Source organism: Neophocaena asiaeorientalis, unplaced genomic scaffold (assembly GCF_003031525.2).
Source record: "Neophocaena asiaeorientalis asiaeorientalis breed wild unplaced genomic scaffold, Neophocaena_asiaeorientalis_V1.1 scaffold188, whole genome shotgun sequence".
NCBI lineage: Eukaryota > Metazoa > Chordata > Mammalia > Artiodactyla > Phocoenidae > Neophocaena > Neophocaena asiaeorientalis.
Genome location: NW_020174156.1, coordinates 2845163 through 2868356, shown reverse-complemented (window position 1 = coordinate 2868356; position 23194 = coordinate 2845163). Strand labels below are relative to the sequence as shown.

At 36.4% G+C, this 23194-nt stretch overlaps 1 protein-coding gene across 4 annotated transcripts in view; it reads left to right on the top strand.

Moving 5' to 3' along the window:
- The window catches only part of TBL1XR1 (TBL1X/Y related 1), a 180603-nt gene that overhangs the window by 147068 nt on the left and 10341 nt on the right, over positions 1-23194 (top strand). For all 4 annotated transcript variants that reach the window (XM_024755139.1, XM_024755141.1, XM_024755140.1 and 1 more), the window contains 9 exons: positions 2597-2742; positions 4871-5093; positions 5831-5963; positions 6328-6469; positions 9103-9166; positions 9268-9365; positions 10605-10665; positions 19772-19893; positions 20037-20111. In XM_024755139.1, coding sequence (XP_024610907.1) covers positions 2597-2742; positions 4871-5093; positions 5831-5963; positions 6328-6469; positions 9103-9166; positions 9268-9365; positions 10605-10665; positions 19772-19893; positions 20037-20111 — 1064 coding nt within the window. The remainder of the gene's footprint in view (positions 1-2596; positions 2743-4870; positions 5094-5830; positions 5964-6327; positions 6470-9102; positions 9167-9267; positions 9366-10604; positions 10666-19771; positions 19894-20036; positions 20112-23194) is intronic.

Below are 23194 nucleotides of genomic sequence, written 5' to 3'. Positions count from 1 at the left end.
TTTTTTTTTTTTTTTTTTGCGGTACGTGGGCCTCTCACTGCTGTGGCCTCTCCCGCTGCGGAGCGCAGGCTCAGTGGCCATGGCTCAAGGGCCCAGCCGCTCCGCGGCATGTGGGATCCTCCCGGACCGGGGTACGAACCCATGTCCCCTGCATCGGCAGGCGGACTCTCAACCACTGCGCCACCAGGGAAGCCCAGAAGAGTAGTTTTGAACATAATGATTTTAAGCTGTCGTGTAATGCTGTAACTAGAAATAAAAAGTTATAGCTGAGTTCAGCATGTATTTACAGCAGAGCATTTAAGTATGGACCTTCTTTAGGGTAAACATTAGCAATAAGTGCCAAAACTGTGCTAATGGCCGCTTTAGGGTTGTTTTCTTGCTATTTGAGAACACTCTAAGCACATACGTAATAACTTGAGATGGCAGTGAGCACCTGACCCCACAAAAAAAATTGGGGTTATAGGCAACATTCCAGCCAAAAATTGACGTCGTTCTACCTGCAACTCTTAGGATATTCTTTGACATAAGTTCGGACTCTACCATCTAATTAAACAGGGTTAAGTGTAATTCATGATTATTTAAATTGTACTTAGGAGTTGGAGTACAGAAATCATAGACTCTGCTACAATTTAGAAGGCTTATGAAGATCAAAATAACTTGCTAATAAAGTGTCTTAATGTTTCATGCACTACTGATGCCACTTTCTAATACCCTGAGATGAAACAAGAACAATGATGCAGTCTTTTATTTTCTGTTAATAAACAGGAGCTCGCTCTGCCTTAACTTTATCCTTGACCATATTCTAACCGTTCAGTAGGACTGGGAGAACGCCGTGGTGACGGCCATGGTCCCTGAATGAATCCTTATTGTCTATGTAACTGTTTTCACACCTGCTAATTCAGATAATAAAGTAATAAAAGTATATGTGTGTGCATGGTATAGGCCCTCTGTAAGTGATATCATCTATCTTGAAGTCTTTTTAAATCCCTAAGCCACTAGGCTGTTTAGCTTTATTTTTCTATTTATGATCTACTGCAGAATTTATTTGGGGAGGGATATGAAATTGAGAACAGGAGTCTCCAACCTCACTGCTCATGGATTTCACTGCTGTATCTCTCACCCTTTCTCCCCATCCTTCCCAGTCTTTTTTCTCAGCTTCCTATCCTGGTGATCTGGAGTCTGCTCACGCTCAAGTAGTTGTGGGTTTCCTGACAGGGACAATGCAAAATGGTGCATTTTTTATTTGTATGTTTCTTAGCCTTCCTTGTGAGCTCAGGTTAAGTTGCAGACTGTACATGCGTTTAATAATGATCTTGTCTGTGGGCGAAATCAAGAAGTCAAAATTCAAGTCTTAAAGGTAACATCTTTTTACTTCTCACTATGGGTATTTACAGGAATGGTTAGGTGTCCCAAAGAGGTAAGGAAGGAGCACCCCTAAGGAAAATCAACCTTGGTGTACTTTGGCTCTCTATTAACCAATTAAAGTTTCTCCTAGCCACATGCTATTTGTGAGCCCACAGTATTTTATTATAGACTGTTCGTAAGTGCCACAAGGAGCCTGAGAGTGGGAGCACAAAATGGAAAAAGACATGGACTAATTAAGCACTAAACAGCTAGGATAGACAGGCTAGATAACACATTATATGGATTAAATTAGTTTAACCAAGACCCAAATAAGCCCATGTTCGTTTACTTTATTTAGTATGAAGCTTTCTTAACATTCTGTACAGATGTAGAATTGAATTATTTAAAATACATTAATGACAGTTACTATTTAATGATAAGCTCTGCGGAGGATGATAATGTTGGTAAAGAAAATAACCACCCTTGGGCCTATCAGTTTACTAGAATTTTACTTTTGAATTAGGACTTGACTTTAGTTAAAAAAAATCAAGGCCAGCGTAAAGAGATTTTTGTTATGTGAATGTTTTGGTTTAAGTATTTCCAATTAAAATTGAAGAATTGTTGGACAATCAAATTGGATTTTCACTTGCCAACTCTTCATTTTCTAAAGCTTTCATTTAGATGGGTTATTACTAAGTAGCAAAGAATTAGTAACTTTTTTTAACACTTAATCATACATACAATGAAATTTAAGCATACAAATTATTATTCTTTATTAAATTTCAGTTTTCATTCCTTATATTAGTTTGCTTTTAATTTCCTAGGTAGTTTTTAAAAATAACCTGCAAAATATTGAATTTATAAGGTGTGTGATGATTTATATGTAGAAATTTAAATATACTACAGAAATATTAAATGTCAGTATACCTTGGGCTAAATTATCTTGAGTGAAGCAGTTGAGTCACATGGTCTACAAAGGCCTTTTTCCAGTTTTAAAGTTTGATACTATATTTGTTGAGGAAAATTATGTGCCACCATTATGTAATTAAGGTGAAAAGGAAAATACATAAAGGTTAACTTGTTTGGATTTTGATACTTATTTTGTTTAAAAACATATTTAACCTTAGCTAACAGTCTGGGATTTCAGATGGGTGGAATGTGATTTTGAAAGACTGTAGAGGTCTTTCATTTGTGTCACATAGCATGTTGCCACTTGGAGAATAAATTGTTATACCTTTTCTTTTGCTTTCAGGATTTTCTCATTCAGCGTTCACCTTTGGTATAGAAAGCCATATCAGTCAGTCTAACATAAATGGTGCCCTCGTCCCGCCTGCTGCATTGATTTCTATCATCCAGAAAGGTCTCCAGTATGTAGAGGCAGAAGTTAGTATTAATGAGGTAAGGAAGGCTTAGCTCAAATACTGATTCTTACTCCTAAATGTTTCCTTCAGTATCTGGTATCTTGCTTACTCATTCATTATCTGACTTCAGCTTCACCAGGTAAACAAGATTGAAGGGCATTATTCCTAATGTGGTGGTCAGGTCATACAGCCAAGGCATGTTGGCTCCCAACTGTAAGAGCCATTATCTTACTTCTCTTTACATGGTTTTTATAAGTATACAGTAAGCAATAATTTTCTTTAAAATAAGAAAATTGTGCTGTGGCATACTGAGAGCATAATTGATTGAGAAGTTAGAAATTCTCAGGTTATTTGGTTATAACAGATTTTGGAAGGAAGTTTATAATTAAAGACAACTCTTGCTACTATTACCTAGGTCTGTATGGTATAGGCAGTTTAACTCATGTGTCAGCCAACTATGACCCATGAGCCAAATCCTGTCTTGCTCGTTTCTGTAAAGTTTGCCTGGGACGCAGCCATGCTCCTTCATTTTCATAGGATCTGGCTGCTTTTGTGCCACAGTGGCAGCATTGAGCGGTTGTGACAGAGACCTTATGGTCTGCAAAGCCCAGAATATTTACTGTCTAGTCTTATACAGAAGGAGTTTGCAAACCCTGGTGTAGCTGAAAATCTTCACATGTGGTCAGGATTTATGACAAGTGGAGCTTTTTTGCCTTACTTTCATTTCAGAGATGAACATATCCCGCTTTCCTTTTGCAGGTATTTTAAAAACTGAAGCATCCATGGTTTCTACGTCACTATTTATTACTATAATTATATAGTCTGTTAAATGGATTATTTTTTCGTTTCCTCATGTCTAGTAACTGAAAAATCCACTAATACTAAATTAAAAGTGTCCTCATTGTCTTTTAGCACTTTCTCTCCCAACAGTATCGTTTATTGCAGAGGATGATAAACAGTTTGTACCAGTGGCCAGAGATGAAGTCTCATTTTTTCTGAAAAATTTTTTTGTAGGTTTAATATAGTACTCCACAATGTAGCTGTATTGGTTTTAATATTTTTAAGTTACTTATAAGTTTAAATACTTTCTCCTGCTCCTCAAATACTCCATTACAATTGGCAGTTCAGAAAGATGTGCTGTGTTTTGTAACTCGGAGCACCCCATCACACTGCTGTAGATTATCAATAGTGCATGTTCACTGGCTTAAGTGAGCCAGGCTTCACATGTGCATATTCCTATCTAATATGCACTGTTTCTATTTCTGACTTGCTCTGTATCTGTGTCTCTTCTTGTGCTTGCCGAAGAGCTCATTTTGAACTTCCGAATATCAGTGAGAGGAGCTTTGGAAAATTATAGCAACTTGATAAAATTAAAGAGCATTAGCCTGTGAGTTATGGCGGTACTTCTCAAATGTTAGTGTGCATAAGACTCCCCCAGAGAGCTTGTTACAACAGGGATTCCCGAGCCCTTCAGAGATTTTGATTCTGTAGGTTTGAATCTACATTTATAACAAGTTACCAGGCGATGGTGGGAGTGTTGGTCTTTTGATTGTGCTTTCAATAGCACCAGTTAACAGATTCCAGCTGCCATTGACTAGCTGTGGAACTGCAAGTCTTTAACCTTGTGGTGCTCGTATTTCAACATTAGTAAAATGAGATGCTTGTATAACATAATATCTGATGTATATTTCTGTTTTAATATTTTAATCAAATCACAAGAAACTTTTGAGTTCAACAAAACTATTTTAAAAGTTTTCAGTTGTAAAGAAGTATTGAATATTTACTAAAACGTGGCACCAAATCTCTTATCATTGTATGAACTATTCCATATTGCTTTTGACTAACAGAACTTTGGAATATAATTAATAAGCCTTTTTTATCATACAGACCTACTTTTTTTATTCCTTTGAAAATTTCAGCTTTAGTCTGTGCAGCATCTAACAATATGAACTCTGTGAGGAGGATTTAAGCAGCTGTTTGCGGTGCATCTTGTAGGTTCCTTCTTCCCTCCTGATTCCTTTCCTTCTTACATGCATTCAGAAAATTATCTGAAAGTGTTTTTTCTTGGAATGAAGATTTCCATTTCTGCTGTTGACTTCTATGAATACAAATTACTCTAAATGTGTTACCTTTGATTTTCTCTTCTCACAATTTTTCAAATCCAGGATGGTACCTTGTTTGATGGTCGACCAATAGAGTCTCTGTCACTGATAGATGCCGTAATGCCTGATGTAGTACAAACAAGACAACAAGCTTACAGAGATAAACTTGCACAGCAACAAGCAGCAGCTGCTGCAGCTGCCGCAGCTGCAACAAACCAACAAGGATCTGCAAAAAATGGAGAAAACACGGCAAATGGGGAGGAGAATGGAGCACATACTATAGCAAGTGAGCCGAGAGAAGAATTTTTTTAAGTTCCTTCGCAGAAAAGATACTTGCTTTATGGGGGTGCCTCATTTTAGCTGAAATAACATTATCTATTTCATTTTTGCAACTTGTTCCCCTAACTTGTATCACACAATTCAGATTTTTAAATGCCTAAAGCTCCATAAAGCTAGATTTACTTTCATGGATTTTATTTGCTTTTTTACATATTTAGAAACCACTTTTCTATTGTTAAGTGAATTTCATATCTGCATTTCATTTCTAAATATAATCTGTAACACTAGTCATTAACAAAAACAATGAAGCTTTGACATGGAGATATAAAGGCAACCATGATGTTATATGAATGATACCAGCAGCCCCTACTGGCAGAAACTCAGAGCAGTGTTGGCATGGATTATACTTAATTCAAAACATTTTCTCATTTTAGCTGTGTTTGGGTCTAACCTCCTTTCACAGTAGTCTTCCTCTATTCCTGCTCCCTGCGAACCCCATCTGAACACAAACTTAGATGCACATCTCTTTTTGAAAAAAGCATGTTCGTACTTAACTAAAGATAGGAATTTATTTTTCAAGTGATAAATACTGTGTAGTCATTTTCACCATTAACTGACATAGTGGAAGAAAAAAAGTTACACTATATTATGAAGGAGGTATTTGCTAGTTAAGAATTCTTTTTTTTCTCCAGGATGTTGTAATATTACCTAACTGGAATTTTCCATTTATTTCTCATGATGCAGATAATCATACTGATATGATGGAAGTGGATGGGGATGTTGAAATCCCTCCTAATAAAGCAGTTGTGTTACGGGGCCATGAATCTGAAGTTTTCATCTGTGCCTGGAACCCCGTTAGTGATCTCTTGGCATCAGGGTACGTTTCTCAAAGTGAAACTAAAATGGATTTCTAAAAGTATCTGACTGAAATATTGCATATTTTATAAATACATTACGTACATTTTCAGGTTTTTTTGTTGCTTATTTGTGGTCATTTTGCCTCTGTAAACCTTTATTTCTTCATAAAGTAATCTTACAAGTTTTAATCTTAAAAGTTACTACCTCAGGAGTGTTTGCCACCCCCACCCCCACCCCCCCCAAAATGAACACTGGAAATGGAAATCCATCCCTGATAGTCTAGTTTTTATTTGCCTTATTAATATAGAATGTAAATTTGTTGCCTTGATTCTGGGATACTTGAGAATATCATGAGGATTTACAATATGTTGCATACTTTATAGGTCTGGAGACTCAACAGCAAGAATATGGAATCTTAGTGAAAATAGCACTAGTGGCTCCACACAGTTAGTACTTAGACATTGTATACGAGAAGGAGGGCAAGATGTCCCAAGCAACAAGGATGTGACATCTCTAGATTGGAATGTGAGTATCACTGTACTGTCCATGATGGATGTAGTTACTAATATACTTAACCTCTCTGAGCCTCGGACTAATCACAGGGTATGTCAGTTTGTTCAGATATTTTTGGATTTCACCAATAAGAACAACAGACTAGAAGTCCCCACCCCCAAATGTGTTAAAAACAAAGACTGGCCTTGAGCACTCAGACCAAGGTTCATCTTCCAGCTCCACAGTTTATCTAGCTGTAGAACCTTTGTATAATTGGTGGTCGGTCACTCTGTACTGCATTTTCATCACATGTAAAGTAGAAGTGTAATGGTCCTATGTAAATGAAGTAATAGATGAAAACCAATAACAGGCACATATACTGAGTTCTTAACTACTAAGTCCTTTGTTGGGGGTATAAGAGAAATCTATATAATAAAAACATTCTTGTTTTCTCATTTTGCTGTGAACTGATGAAAACTTCATCGCCAGCTGCCTTTTAGGAACCATTCGTCTAGATTACAAGCTTTATCCTAGCTGTAGGAATCTTATAATTCTCTGATTCAACATCTTTGACTACTCTGACTTACCAGGAAGTTTGATTTCATTATTGATAAAGCTACACCCTTTCAGTTTCAAATACATGATTAACAGCTTTGTTTGTTTCCATTCCCATGATTACTTTGTGGAAATTAGCATTTTTAAAGTTTCTATACCTTTTCCTTTATTCCATGTTGCCTTTTTTCTTCCTTATAACTTTGTATCCATCTTTTAACAACCCCCCACTGCACCACCTAACCCCTCCCCCACCCTCCGCCGCCAATTCTAAGAAGGCTCTTAGACTGTATCAGTGTTACCAAGAATTTTAGGGGTCAGCTGTCCTTTCCTTAGCAAGTGGACACCCTTCTCTGGCCTCTGTTTAACAACTTTTTGTGGGGCTTTCCAAAGAATCTTCCAAATCTCATTCCAGGAAATGAGATCTATCTTTAAAAATGATTACACTAGCTAAAGTTCTCAGTTTCTATGAAGTCTTTCCAGATTTCATAGGTAAGGTTTTTTAGTGTTCTTAGTTCTAAATTTCCAGCAATGTATTTATCCTTCCCCTCCTATAAAGTTGAGAATTCTAAAAATGAAAAGAGGTTTAGCACATTTCAGTATTATTTGATTGTAGGGTCAGAACTAAGAATTATCTTCTTAATATGGGACCTTACTGTATCGTAGGTCAAAGGCGTTACGGCCTTCTTAAGCTGTTTGGCTCAGAGACCGTGTTAATTTAATGAAATTTATACTTTTACACTGAAAAGGATGGTTAACAAATGGTTTGTTGAGCTTGGTGGTTCTGGACTGCAAGTTAAAGTTTTTAAAAGTGTGAACTTTTCAAAGATTTATTATTCACTATGAACTTAAATCTTCTGCTAAAAGGGGAAAATGTTACTATTGATTAATGGCTCATTTCCATGATTAAAGCAAAAGCCTGTGAGATGTATGATCTTCAAAGTATTCTTTTCCTACCTTAGCGGTCTGTGATGTAAACCATTTGGGGACCATTAATTTAAAGGAAACTTTCCATTGTGCAGAGTCTGGAAATAAGCTTTTGCTGTTGGCTTCGAAATTGCTCCCTCTTCCTGAGATAGAACTAGAGGGGATTTCCAAATCCTAGCAAAACTGAGTCTACAACCCCTAGAACCAGCATTTGTTTGTCACTTAACTTGTACAGCTAGGTGGCTTGAGAGGTCTGGAAAAGGTGATCTTGTTTTCGGTGCCCTGCCAAAAAGCATCAAAAAGTACTGAGTAAGGCAGGATTTCTTTCTGTCTCTCCAGTAGTGTTGAATCACCCCAGCAGTAGTCTGTGTAACGTACTCTGTAACTTGCATTGCCATAGAATAAGTTAGGCCTTATCAAGTCCTTCTGTTGTACCATTATTCAAGGCACAGTAGAGGAATATAAGGTTAGAGAAAATGGTATGGATTTCTCCTCATAGTAGAGTAGTTCCTGACAGTTGGTACTCACTTCATTAACTGTAAAGTCAGCCTACACTCTTCTGGCTGTTTTTCTTGTGTTGCTATTTTTATTGGTAAGGATTTCATATTGGGAAAGTATTAACAAAGGAAAGAAACATTTAGTGATACTTAAGAATCTGATCATCTGAAACAACAATATTGTTTGGAACATACACACACACACGCGCACAGAGTTTAGACAGTAAAAGATTTAGAGGGAGGATCATATAAAAACTTCTAATCGTAATGAAATATTCTGGAAGATTTTGCTTTTTACTTTTATAAAATCATCATAAGATTATGATTTTGATGTCCTTCCCAATCCACCTCCCCACCCCCATCTTTAGTCATGGTGCATTTATGAGAATGCAGTAGACCTTAGCATACATAAGAGTGATGTTGATTCTGCTCCAGAGCAGTTCCTGCCATTCTTGAGATTTGGGTACGAGGCTTGCACACTGACTGAATGCTGCCAAAATTACTAGCTTCACAGCAGTGAAGGGTGTTTTGTAGGCCTCTTATGGCACTTCCAAATAGACAAAGCTGAAGATTTTGAAGCAGAGAATGTCACAGATCTGCTGTACTTAGGATTTAAACATAATATATTTTAATAAAAATTAAACACCCTTTCTGGATTATATAATTGAAAGAAATGTGTTTCTCTGACAGAGTGAAGGTACACTTCTAGCAACTGGTTCCTACGATGGGTTTGCCAGAATATGGACTAAAGATGGTAAATGAAGCTTTTTTTTTTTTTATCTTTCATTTGTTGTTATTGTTGATCTAAGTTATAAAGCTTAAAGTAATTTTAATGTTTTTCCTTTTGAATATTAGGTAACCTTGCTAGCACCTTGGGGCAGCATAAAGGCCCTATATTTGCATTAAAATGGAATAAGAAAGGAAATTTCATCCTAAGTGCTGGAGTAGACAAGGTAAAAAGAACATTTAACTTCTGTAAAGGTTAATTTGTTAAAGAGTATAATTGAAAGTAATGTTTTTCTCTACTAATCACATGAACAAGAAAACATTCATATTTGGTAAATTCATATATAAATTCATGATAGGAATAGTAATGCTTTCTTAGATTTTCTGTCAACTCATTCCTGAATCTGCTCATTCAGATGCCTTTTATTCTTTATCTGTGTGACCACTCCTCATTTTTTGGGAATTTGAGCCATAATGAATGTCATACATCCTATACTTTTTGCCTCCCTTCTACAGTTTCTAGTTAATCTCATCAGTGAGTATGGCTCTGGAGAGATTTCATGGGAAATCTTAGAGCCAGTCTGTTAGCTGAACTCCTAATGTTTAATTGAAAATCTAAGAAATGCCAGATCTTTCCAGCTCTTTTCACCTAACAAGACTGGTAAATATGGATAGGTTGAAATCATGGCCTTCTTTCTCCTCCATTTTCTTAAGTTACTGCCTTTACCACACCTCCCAAAATGAATACAGATTTAAGATTATTCTAATACAGGAAAGTACACACTCAGAGTTAACTGTATATTGTCAAAAAGGGAAGTAGAAAAAAGAGGAAGAAAAATGAAGGAGGCCAGGAATGGGAGGGAAGCGCCCTATTAATAGTTACTGCCAGTCTACAATATTTTATGACCCCAAAGTTATGAAATTAGTGATGGGAGGGTATTAAAGGAATTGTGAATATATCTGTTCAGATTTATATGTCATACTTTGATGTAATATAAAAGACATTGTTTTACTTATTGTCAGAATTCAAGCTGCCTTTATAGGTAAATGTGAGTGTTAAAAATCTTAATATTGGGAAGTAACTGATTAACTTTATTAACCAAAATTTTGCCTCCTTATAGCTAAGCAGCTATAAAAATCTTACATTAAATACACTATTGCAATGGAGTTTCTTAAGCAATCTAATATAATGTCTGGTACTTTCTAGACAACAGTAATTGTTATCTGAAGTAAGTTGACTGATAAAAAGTCACCAGGGAAAAATTAAACAGCTTAATAGTCATCCCTCTCCTCCCCTTCCCCCGAAGTGAAATATAGCCACGTTGTACTAAAGGTAAATGTTAAAAAATTAAATTAAATGTACTGTGACATTTCATATTGCTTTAATATAATTAGGCATCTAATTTATGCATCTATGATAAACTCTTTCTAGCTTCTTAGCAGTATATTTTTCTTTTCTATCTCAGACTACAATTATTTGGGATGCACATACTGGTGAAGCCAAACAACAATTTCCTTTTCATTCAGGTAAATCTTCACAATTTACATGAGAATTAGAACTTTCTTCTATTTTCCTAATTAAACTTTTAATAGCGTATAATTCATCTAAAATCTTGAAATATCCAATATCAGTCTTGTTACTAGTCCTTTGAGGAGTTGATGTTCTTTGACTTTCAGATAGTTAATTGTCAGAGGATCATCAGATGTTTTCTGTGAAATGTACCATAAAAAAGCATTTGCAGCCTGGTGCAACTAGAGTTGGTAATATTTAATGGTAAGAACATAGATTTTTGAGTCAGGAGGTCTAGGTGTGAATGTCGATTCCAGCCCACTTGACAAGCTTTAAGATTGAGCGAGTCATTGAACCTTTCTGAGCCTTACTTTCTCTATCTGAAAATGAGGGATTAAAAACAATACCATTTGTTAAGAGCATAAGACATATATATGAAAATACTGCATAAACTCCTGCAAATTTAGATATTGTCATTTTTCATTTTGGATTTATGTATCTAAATCAGTCCACCTGCTTACCTAAAATAAAAATTATTAGGCTTTCCTGGTAGTGTTGGAACTTTGGTGCTTTAGATGTTTTTCTCTTTTAAGAAATTGATAGTTAAACCAGATAAATATGATCCCCAAGATAGTGTGCTTCTTTCTCCATGATATACGGCCATGCAACAGGGCATACATCCTGATGTGTAGAGACACCTGGATTTTAGTACCTACACTCTTGTGCAGCCTAGAACTTTTGTGCCTACTTTCAGGGAGGTTCCTGAGGACAGGAACTGATGTTGAACTGCACCAAGATGCCTAATAACTATTAGAACAGTAGTTTTAGTACTGCCTGATTTAATTGCATTTTGCAAGATTTTGTTGTGGTTGGGTAGAGTTTTGCATTGGAACCTGACTTAAGTAACTCTGGTTATTTTCAAATCTTTGGTAACATACTTTTTACAAACAGCCAATGGCACAGTGTTACCATTAAAATTGAAATATACAACTTCTGGCGTTTTGCTTTTTTGTATTTCTCTATTTAGTGTGATTAAGCAAGCCAAATAAGGTACAAAAATGATTTTTCAGTAGTATCTGAGTAACATAATTTTGCAAGTATTATGTTAAACATTTCAGCTTGATTAACACTTACCACATTAATAAGCATTTACATGTCAGTTTTTGTTTACCTGTTTTAATCCCGTTTTGCCTTTGCTTCTAGTCCTCACCCAGACGGAATTCTCTTAGTCCTCTGGCTGTTCTGCCTAAAGTTTCTCCTACATCCTAGGAGTGATGGAAAATTGAAATAAGTGTGTGTGTGTGGCACTGTTACTAGCTGCTATATAATGTGTACCACCTTTGTGTTGGAGATGATGCTCTTTATATACACGATCCCATGTAGTCTTGGCTACAGCCCAATGAGGTAGATGGTGTTGAAGTCATTTTACAAACAAATAACCTTTTTACCCATGGTATTCTTTCCTGTCATGCTTTTTTGGTTTTTTAAACGGCTTTATTGAGGTATAATTGGTGTAAAATCATCTATACATATTTACATTGCACAGTGTAATATATTTTGACATGTATACACACACACACACACACACACACACACACACACACACACACACACACACACACACACACACCACTGAAACCATCACCACACTCAAAACAGTACATCTGTTAGCTTCAGAAGTTTCCTCCTACCCCCTTGAAATCATTCCCTTCCCCTTCCCCAGGTAGCCACTGATAGTCTTTCTGTCACCAGAAACTAGTTTACATTATATAAATAGAATCGCACAGTATGTATGCTTTTTGTGTCTGGTTTCTTTCACTCTGCATAATTATTTTGCATTTCTTTTGATTTATGAGTAGTATTCTGTTATGTTGATATACCAGTTTGTTTAACCATTTACCTGTTGAAGCAAATTTGAGTTGTTTCCAGGTTTTAGCTATTACAAATAAAACTGCTGTCAACATTCCTGTGCTTATCTCTTTATGAACTTGTGTTTTTCATTTCTCTGTGTAAAGACCTAGGAAAGTTATGGCTAGATATATGGTAGGTCTGTGTTTAACTCGTTAATGCCCAACTGTTTTCCAAAGTTTATGTTTTCCAAACTGGTTTACATTCTCAACAGCAGTGGGTATTCCAGTCCCTCCATTTCCTTGCCAGCACTTGGTATGTAGTCAGTCTTTTTCATTGTAGCCACCCTAATGAGCATGTAGTCGTATCTCACTGTGGTTTTCATTTTCATTTCCTAATGACTAATGATATTGAGCATCTTGTCATGGTTTAATTTACCATCTGTATGTCTCCTTTGGTGAAGTATCTGTTCAGATCTTTGGATTTTTAATTTAACTTTGTTGTTTTCTTGTTGAGTCTTGTGAACTCTTTATATATTCTGGATACAAGTCTGATCAAGTATTTACAAATATTGTCTCATAGTCTGTGGATTGTCTCTGCGTTGTTTTGGCAGTGTGCCTCAAAGATCAGATATTATTGATGTTGATGAATTCCTTAATTTATTAATTTGTTCTTTTATGTATCGTGCTTTCAGTATCAATCTAACATGCTCTTTTTCTTTTTGCTTGATGTAGAAGTTGGGGTCACTGATTTGAGACCTTTCTGCTTTTCTAATGGGGATATTCAGTGCTATAAATTACTTCTAACTACTACTTAGTGACATCTCACAATTTTTCAAATGTGTTTTCATTCAGTTCAGAATACTTTCTGGAGTAATTTTGATTCCTTCTTTGACCCATGGGTTATTTAGAAGTGTGTTAATTTCTGAGTATTTGGAAAAATTTTAAAGATCTTTGTAATATTGCTTTCTAATTTATTCCATTGTTCTCATAAATGTCATTTAGGTCAAGTTGTTTGATAATGTTCAAATCTTTTATGGCCTTTAGTGATTATTCTGTGTACTTAGACCATCTGTTACTGAGAGAGGGGTATAGAAATCATCAACAATAATTGGAAAATACAGTAATTTCTATTTTCTTTGAAGCTCTGTCAATTTTTGCTTTATGTGTTTTGAAACAATGTTATTAGGGGCATGAACGTTTAGGAATGTGGCAACCTTATGTTGAATTGACCCTTTTATCATTTAGTTAGCGGCCCTCTTTTTTTTTTCCATTTTATTTTTTGTGCTCTGAAATCTACTTTGTCTCATATTAATGTAGCCCTTCCAGTTTTCTTTTGGTTAGTGTTGGCATGGTATATATTTCTCCATACTTTTACTTTTAATCTATTGATTTTGTTATATTTGATGTATATTTTATGTAGGCATCATATATTGCTTGTTCATTCAATATCAGCGTCTGCCTTTTAATGGCAATATTTAGGCTATTTACATTTAATGTGATTATTGATAATGATTGCATTTAAATTAATCATATTTCTATTTATCTCATCTTTTGCTATTTTTCTGCTTCCATTTGGATTAATTGAATATTTGTGTGATTACATTTTTCCTCCTTTGGTGGGTTATTAACTGTAAATCTTTTATTATAATGGTTGCCTTGGGATTTATAGTACACATCTTTAACTTACCACCATCTACCTTCAAGTGATATTTTAAAGGGGTTAAATAATACAATTTTTTACCCATAGTTACCATTTCCGACTCTTCATTCCTTTGCACAGATACATAGTTTCATCTGGTATCATTTATTTCCTGCTTGAACTGCTTTAACATTCCTTATAGTGTAAATCTTATGTTGATGAATTCTTTTGTAGGTATTAAGAAGTCTTCATTTCACCTTCACTACTGAAAGATATTTTTGTTGGGTATAGAATTCTGGGGTTGACAGGGTAGGGTTTTTTTCTTTCAGTACTTTAAAGAAAAGGTTGCTCTGTCCTCTTCTTATTTACACTGTTTCAATTTGAACTTGCTACCATTTTTATCCTTATTATTCTTGTCTTGTTTTCTCTGGCTGCTTTTAAGATTTTTCTCCTTATAACTGATTTTGTGCAATTTGCATATGTTGTGCCTTGGTTTAGTTTTCTTTATGTTTTTTGTCCTTGGAGCTTCTTGGATTTCTTTGTTCATAGTTTTCTTCAAATTAGAAATTTTTTGGACCATTATTCTTTAAAAAATATTCTACCTCCTCCCAACATTTATTTTTAACTTGAAATTCTGATTATGTTTATTAGTCTGCTTGATGTCCCGTAATACACTGATGTGCCATTCATTTTTTTAATCCAGTCTTTTTTCTTTTTTTCATAATCTCTGCTGTTTTCAAGCTCACACATCTTTTCTTCCGCAGCATCTGATCTACAGTTTATTCCATCCAGTACGTTTTTTTATCTCACGTGTTTCAGTTTTAATCTCTAGAAGTTTGATTTAGGTCTTTTTTACATCTTCCGTGTTGCTACTTAACTATTTGAACAAGCCATATATAGTTGCAAGTGCTTTAATGTCTAGATCAGTTTTTATGATTTGATTTTTCTCTTCATTTTGGTCATATTTTCCTGCATCTTTTCATGCCTTGTTACTTTTGATTGGAAGTGAGGCATTTTGAATTTTGTGTCGTTAGTTGCTGAATATTTCTATATTCTTATAAGTATTTGTGAATTTATTCTGGGACATAGTTAAATTACTTGGAAATGGTTTGATCCTTTTGGGTCACGCTTGTAGGATTTGTTAAATGGCAGTGAAACAGTGCTCGGCGTAGGGCTATTTATTTCCTGGTAATGAGGCAAGAACCTAGATGTACTCTGACCAGTGTTCCATGAATCAAAAGGTTTTCTAGTCTGGTGGATTTAGACACTGTTCCCAATCTTGAGTATTGGGCATTGTTTCTTCTAATTCTTTTGAGTGGTTCTTTCCCAGGTCTCAGCTAGTATCTTCAGATACTTGTGCTGATTAGTACTCAGCTTACTTCAGGTCTTCAGAATTCTTTCTCTCTCTGCATAGCTCTGTCCCTTCTAGTTTTGGGAATTCTAGCTGCCTTCAGTTTTCCACATTTTGAGCTTTATCTCTTCCGCTCAGGAATTGCATTAATCTCTTCCTAGGGAGATTCCTCTTCCCTGTGCCAAGATCTGGACATTTTTCCAGATCATATGTTTGAGCAGTTATAGAGGCACATTGTTGGTTGATTTCCCTTCTCTCAGGAACCACGGTCCTTTATTGCCTGGTGCCCAGAGTTCTGAACTATTATTTCATATATTCTGTTATTTTTTTCGTTGTTTTGGGCAGGAGGTAAATTTGGTCCCTGTTATTCCATCTTGATCAGGAATGAAAGTCTACCGTGCTTTTTAAATTACCATATTTTAATTCCTGTACTGTATTTTTGTCCATATACACTCTTACATAAAGCATAAATCATGATTATAGATGAGTTAACCACTTCATATTCATTAGGATGGCTATAAAACATAACGGTGTTCACGATGATGCGGAGAAATTAGAATCCTTGTACTTTGCTAGTAGGTATGTAAAATAGTACAGTCGTTGTGGAAAACAGGATGACAGTTCCTCAAAACGTTAAATAGAGTTACCATATGACCCAGCAATTCTACTCCTAGGTAATTGAATTGAACACAGGGACTTGAACGAATTCATGTCCGTCAATGTTCATAGCAGCATTTTTCACTGTAGCCAAAGGGTAGGAACAACCCACTGTCCATTAGCAGATGAGTGGAAAAACAGAACGGGTCTCTATATACAATAGATTATTATTCAGCCATAAAAAGGAATGAAGTTCTGATACATGCTACAACACCAGAGAATTGGTACATGTTATGCTAAGTGAAATAAACCAGACATAAAAGGACAAAGAGTATGATTCTACATGAGTAGAATCTAGAATCATTCTAGAGTATGATTCTAGATATTTCAAGAGTATGAAATGTCTAGAATAGGCAAATTCATAGAGACGAATGTAAAGATTCAAGGTTACAGAGGCTGGGAGGAGGGGGAAATGGAGAGTTACTGCTTAATGGTTACAGAGTTTCTGTTTGGGGTGATGAAGAACTTTTTTTTTTTTTTTTTTTTGCGGTGTGTGGGCCTCTCACTGTTGTGGCCTCTCCCGTTGCGGAGCACAGGCTCCGGACGCGCAGGCTCAGCGGCCATGGCTCACGGGCCCAGCCGCTCTGCGGCATGTGGGATCTTTCCGGACCGGGGCACGAACCCGTGTCCCCTGCATCAGCAGGCGGACTCCCAACCACTGCGCCACCAGGGAAGCCCGATGATGAAGAACTTTTGAAAATAGTGGTGATGACTGTACAACATTGTGAATGTAATTGATACAACTGGATTGTACAGTTAATTAAATGACAAGTTTTATGTTATGTATGACCACAGTATTTTAAAAGTATTAATGTAATATATAAAAACCATTGAATTGCACACTTTAAATGGATGAAATTTATGGTATATGAATTATATCTCAATGAAGCTTCTAAAAAAAATAATAAATGAATATTAAATGCCTTTTTTCCCTTCCCTCATAGGTTTGTTACCTTTATAAATTGTGAAGGATGCATGGGTTAACCAAAAAATAAATCAGAATTGGAGGACACAGAAATTGAATCTTAGCTCCAGGAATTTTTTTTTTTTTTTTGGCTGCACTGCATGGCTTGTGGGATCCTTGTTCCCCAGTCAGGGATCGAACCGTGCCCCTTGCAATGGAAGCACGGAGTCCTAACCACTGAACCGCCAGGGAATTCCAGCTCCAGGAATTTAAAAGATTTTGTAACCCTAGGCAAATTAACTTTTCTTAGCCTCTTTCATCATGTGTAAAATGAGACTAGTAATAGTAAACACACCTCTCACATATTACCTACATAAAAATACATTTTATGTTAAAGCTGTGTTTTTATCCTAAAGAACTTGTATTACCTAGACTCATTTATTTATTTATTTATTTATTTATTTTTGGCGGTACGCAGGCCTCTCACTGTTGTGGCCTCTCCCGTTGTGGAGCACAGGCTCCGGACGCGCAGGCTCAGTGGCCATGGCTCACGGGCCTGGCCGCTCCACGGCATGTGGGATCCTCCCGGGCCGGGGCATGAACCCGTGTACCCTGCATAGGCAGGCGGACTCCCAACCACTGCGCCACCAGGGAAGCCCCCGCATGTGTCTTTTTGAATTATGGTTTTCTCTGGGTATCTGCCCAGTAGAGGGATTGCTGGGTCATATAGTAATTCTATTTTTAGTTTTTTAAGGAACCTCCATACTGTTTTCCACAGTGGCAGTATCAGTTTACATTCCCACCAACAGTGCAAGAAGGCTCTCTTTTCTCCGCACCCTCTCCAGCATTTGTTGTTTGTAGATTTTTTGATGATGCCCATTCTAAACGGTGTGAGGTGATACCTCATTTTTAAATTTTAGGAATAAATATAAAGTAATGAGGTATTGGTTCTTAGATTATACCAATCTGTTATCATTGTATCTTATGAGCCAGGCATATCACAGAAGTATTAATCATATAACTCATATGGCACCATTCCCCAGCTTCCTCCACTTATCTTTACCTGGTTATACAGTTTGTTTTTGTTTTGTTCTGAACCTATTGGTATATTTGTTTGAATGCTGTTTCAAATTTTCTCAGCCTCCTATTTAACATTTTGCAGATGACTCTACCAGATTAACACCCTGGTGGAGCATGACAGATACTTGGCTTTCTTCATAGCATTTTGTTATACTTTTTTTTAAAACTTTTTTGTTGTTGTTTTTTGCGGTACGTGGGCCTCTCACTGTTGTGGCCTCTCCCGTTGCGGAGCACAGGCTCTGGATGCGCAGGCTCAGTGGCCGTGGCTCACGGGAAGGAGCCGAGAAAGGGAGCAGTTGCTGGTAAAGAAGGTCCAGGCTCAACCTGATCCAGGCAGGGCTCTGGAGTGTTTGTTGCACCTCAGGGTTTTCCTCATCTTGAGCCAAGGGTGCTTGGTTTTTGAATCTCACCTTCGCCCCCAGCTACCTACTGCCTACTCTAAATCCAGTGTTTTTGATATGCTTCTATTGCTTAACCCAGTTACTTGCTACATTACCTTAATCTGCATTGCTAATTATAGAGAGGCTTTGCACTTTGCACCAGGGAAAATGAAAGGAAAGAATCTTTAATCATATCAGATCTAAAATAAATATTAAATGCCAGCCAGCTTTTGGGCCTCTGAGGTTTTAAATTCAACGATGTAGATTTTAAGAGGTATTTGACAAGAATCACTTAGAAGAAAAATGTATTTGCGAATCATGCAATATTCCATTTATCAGTTGAGTAGACAGTGGAAATGATACATATTCAGTGTAACGTTTGTCTAACTTGTAATTTACATAGTATTTTCCATACACATAATCTAACTTGATTTTCACAGTATTCTTGGGTACTAAGCTTAAAGGTTTTATCCCCATTTTTAAATTATTTTTTTAATTTTTATAAATTTATTTATTTATTATTTATGGCTGTGTTGGGTCTTCGTTGCTGCCCACGGGCTTTTTTTTTCCTAGTTGTGGCGAGCGGTGGCTACTCTTTGATGTGGTGCGCGGGCTTCTCATTGCGGTGGCTTCTCTTGCGGAGCACAGGCTCTAGGCGCACGGGCTCAGTAGTTGTGGCGCACGGGCTTAGTTGCTCCGTGGCATGTGGGATCTCCCCGGACGGGATCGGACCAGTGTCTCCTGCATTGGCAGGCAGATTCTTAACCACTGTGCCACCAGGGAAGTCCCCGCATTTTTTTCAGAAGAGTAAAATAGCATGAGAGGTGACTTGCTTAGGGCCCACTAGTTAGGGAGTAGCAAAACAAGGCTTCTTATCCATTGAACACTCACAGAATTTCAGAAACAAGAGGAAGTGTAGCATCACATTTAATTTTATCATTTTGCAAATGAGGAGCCAAGAATCCAGTGCTAGTAATTTACAGGGCAAGCTCTCAGGAACCCTCATCTCCTGGTGACCAGACCAGTGTACTTTGTATTAGGCTGTGTCTCACATGGAGACAACCAAACTGAAATGTATTAATATTTGTAATATTTAAGTACCATAATTTTTAAAATTCTATTAATACCATAAAAAGTATAAAGTAAAATATTTTAAGTTCCTATTAATAGCATACTTAATGTCTAACCATGGTTTAAAACTAAAGCTCCTAGGCTTCAGTACATGTGGAATGAATGCAAACCTTGCCTGTTTTTCTTTTCAGCGCCAGCATTGGATGTTGATTGGCAGAGCAACAACACCTTTGCTTCTTGTAGTACAGATATGTGCATTCATGTCTGTAAGTTAGGACAAGACAGACCTATTAAAACATTCCAGGGACACACGGTGAGAAACCTTTTTTTCCCTCCTTTAAAGTGATTATGATGAATAAGTAATGTTTCAGAGTGGTTTTGAAGTATGCATGTTTAATACCCAAAAAACAACCAAGTCTATGAAACGAAAATGTGAATGTTCACTGTTATTTTTAGAATGAAGTAAATGCTATCAAATGGGACCCAACTGGCAATCTCCTGGCATCCTGTTCTGATGACATGACTTTAAAGGTAATTCAGATAGTGGGGAGAAATGGGGTTGAGGAGTTACACACTGTGGTTGCTCTGGCTGTTTTAAGATTGTTTAGAATGTCTCTCTTATAGTTGGGAATTATGATACTGAGGTTTGTGCTATTATAAATTGTCTTCACTCTTAGGGAGTCATATATTGTTACAATTAAAGGTTATTTGCACATGTAAGGATCTGACTCATAGGTAGCAAAGATCTTTGTAGGATTCATGGATTTGACTGAAATTCTGAGAATTGTGTTAATTGGATTTTGCTGTGGTGTGAGTATATATCACCCTTTCTGGGAAACTGATATATAGTAGATATATAGCTTAGTTGGTGAGTGAGTATAGCTGACATGTCAGTATTCACATCTCAATATGAATTTATGTTTTTCTTGTTGCATAACTAAAAGCAAAAACTAACACCTAGCACCTACGCATATGACATACCAAAATTAAAGAAGAAAGGCAGTTTGAGACAAAGAACAACATAATACTAATCTTCAAAATTAATGAAGCTTGCACCCTATGCTTCACCATGTTAACTGTATGGAAATAATTTATCTTTGACTTTATAGTGCCAGTGACTGCAGACGTGATGCCCCTTAGAGATAGGATAATCATGAAGGAAAACTGCTTTTCCTCTTCCCATGAACAGACTAAATGTAACCTTGGTAACCTGGTGGTTTTTTTCCTTAAATACCTGCTGTGTTTTTAGTTAGATCGTTTTTTCAAGCCTGGACTCCTTTGTAAACGTTGCTGGTAAAAATGCTTTTCTTCACGCTCTTGTTTGTGAGATTACTTTGCGTGCACACGCCTTATGCTTATAAAATGAAAAACTTCTGGAACAGCGTATGGCACATACAAGGAAATGAAAGGAGGCCGGTGGCTATAGAGAGCCTACTGTCAGGGACTGAGTTGCAGCTGGAGAGAGAAGTTTAAGTTAGAAAGTGTTAGAGAGCTTTTTTTAGTTCTAAGAATAATAAAAGGTCATAGAATTTTAAAGCAGAAGCTAGAAGGATGGATATTGTCTAGTGAAGCCATATTTTGAGAACAAGGAACAGCAGATGAGTGAGAAGATTATGTCCAGCTTGGACAGTGCCTTTGAGTCATGCAAGTGGAGGTGCCAGGTTGGTCTGATGCTCAGAGAACAATTCTAAGCCTGACATAAAAAATTTGGGATTTCTCAATAGGGGGGTAGTCATTCAAAGCCATGGCCATGGACAAAATTGTGTAGGTAGAAATGTACAGAGTAAAAGAAGATGAAAGCTTAAAAAAGTCTTAAGAAACTCTGGCATTTAGCAGCTCAAGAGGAATGAGACTCCAACAGGAAATTGGAATGACCTCTGGAAACAGTGTGTAAAGAGAAGAGTACTTCAAGGGAGGTGATGGGTGAGAGTGGTCAGGGAGGTGATGGGTGAGAGTGGTCAGTGTTATCAGTGCTATCGAAAGCTCACATGAAGTATCAATATGTTTTGGAAACATACCTTTTGGGTTTATTTACATGGAGTTATGTATACCTAGGATACAAAAACATGATGTTATTGCTTCATTATCTCATTAGTTTCATTGCAGAAGTGTGAAGCACAGCTAATTTTTGTTTCTTTGTCAGTACTTGGGTTTGGTGTATGTGTGTTTGTATTTGGCAAGGTTTCCCCCCATGTCTTTACTGAATGATTTTGTTAGAATACTGTTGGTGTAGGTTTCTCTTAATTTTTGCTCAAAAATAATATGAATGATTTTTTAACCTGTATACATAGGCATGTTTTCAACTCTAGAAAGGCGTATTCTCTGCTCACCATTTTAACTTTACTGCTTTGTTACTTTTCACGGTTTCTTGTATGTGAATCATTTACAATTTCTGAATTTTATATGGGAAGAATACTTGACATGAGATCTACTCTTAACAGATTTTTAAGTGCACAAAACAAGTGTTATTGTCCGTAAGCACAATGCTGAGATTGTGATCTCTAGAGCTGAGATTTTATGCTTGTTTATTAGCAGCCCCTCCCTGTGACCCCACCACCTCTGGCAACCACCATTCTTTTTTTTTTTTCTTTTCCATTAATGTTTTTTTTTCCTTTTTACACCAATAATTTATTTTTTATTTTTGTAACATCTTTATTGGAGTATAATTGCTTTACAATGAATGGTGTGTTAGTTTCTGTCCTTTATGGTTTACTATAGGATACTGAATACAGTTTCCTGTGCTATACTATAGGACCTTGCTGTTATCCCCACCATTCTTTTCTTTGCTTTTATGAGTTGGACTCTTAGATACATCATGTAAATGGAATCATACAACATTCGTCCTTACAATTTATCCATGTTGTCACATATTGCAGGATTTCCCCATATGTTGAGGCTGAATAATACTCCATTGTATATATATGCATTTTCTTCATCCATTCATCCATTGATGGGCACTTAGGAGGTTTCCATATCTTGGCTTTTATGAATAATGCTGCAGTGAACAAGGGCATACAGATGCCTCCTCAAGATGCTGATTTCGATTTTTTTTTTTTTTTTTTGATAAATACCCAGAAGTGGAATTGCTGATCATATATAGTGGTAGTTGTTAAAATTTGGGGGAGCACCTCCATACTATTATTCATAGTGGCTACACCATTTTGCAATCATTTATCAATAGTTTACAAGGTTTCCAATTTCTCCACAACCTTGACAAGATTTTTAAAAATTTTAATAGCCATCCTAACAGTTGTGAAGTGGTATCTCACAGTTTTGATTTTCATTTCACTGACGATCAGTGACATTGGGCATCTCTTCATACACCACCTATTGGCCATTTGTGTATCTTCTCTGGAGAAATGTCTATTTAAGTCCTTTGTCCATTTCTAAATTGGGTTATTGGGGTTTTTGCTGTTGAGTTGTAGGGTTTCTTTACATATTTTGGAAATTAACTCCTTATTGGATATATGGTTTGCAGTATTTTCTCTCATTCCATAGTTTGCCTTTTTACTTTATTGTTTCCTTTGCTGTGCAGAAACTTTTAAATTGTATGTAGTACCGCTTGCTTTGTTTTTTTTTTTTTTTTTTTTTTTTTTTTTTTTTTTCCCTTTTTT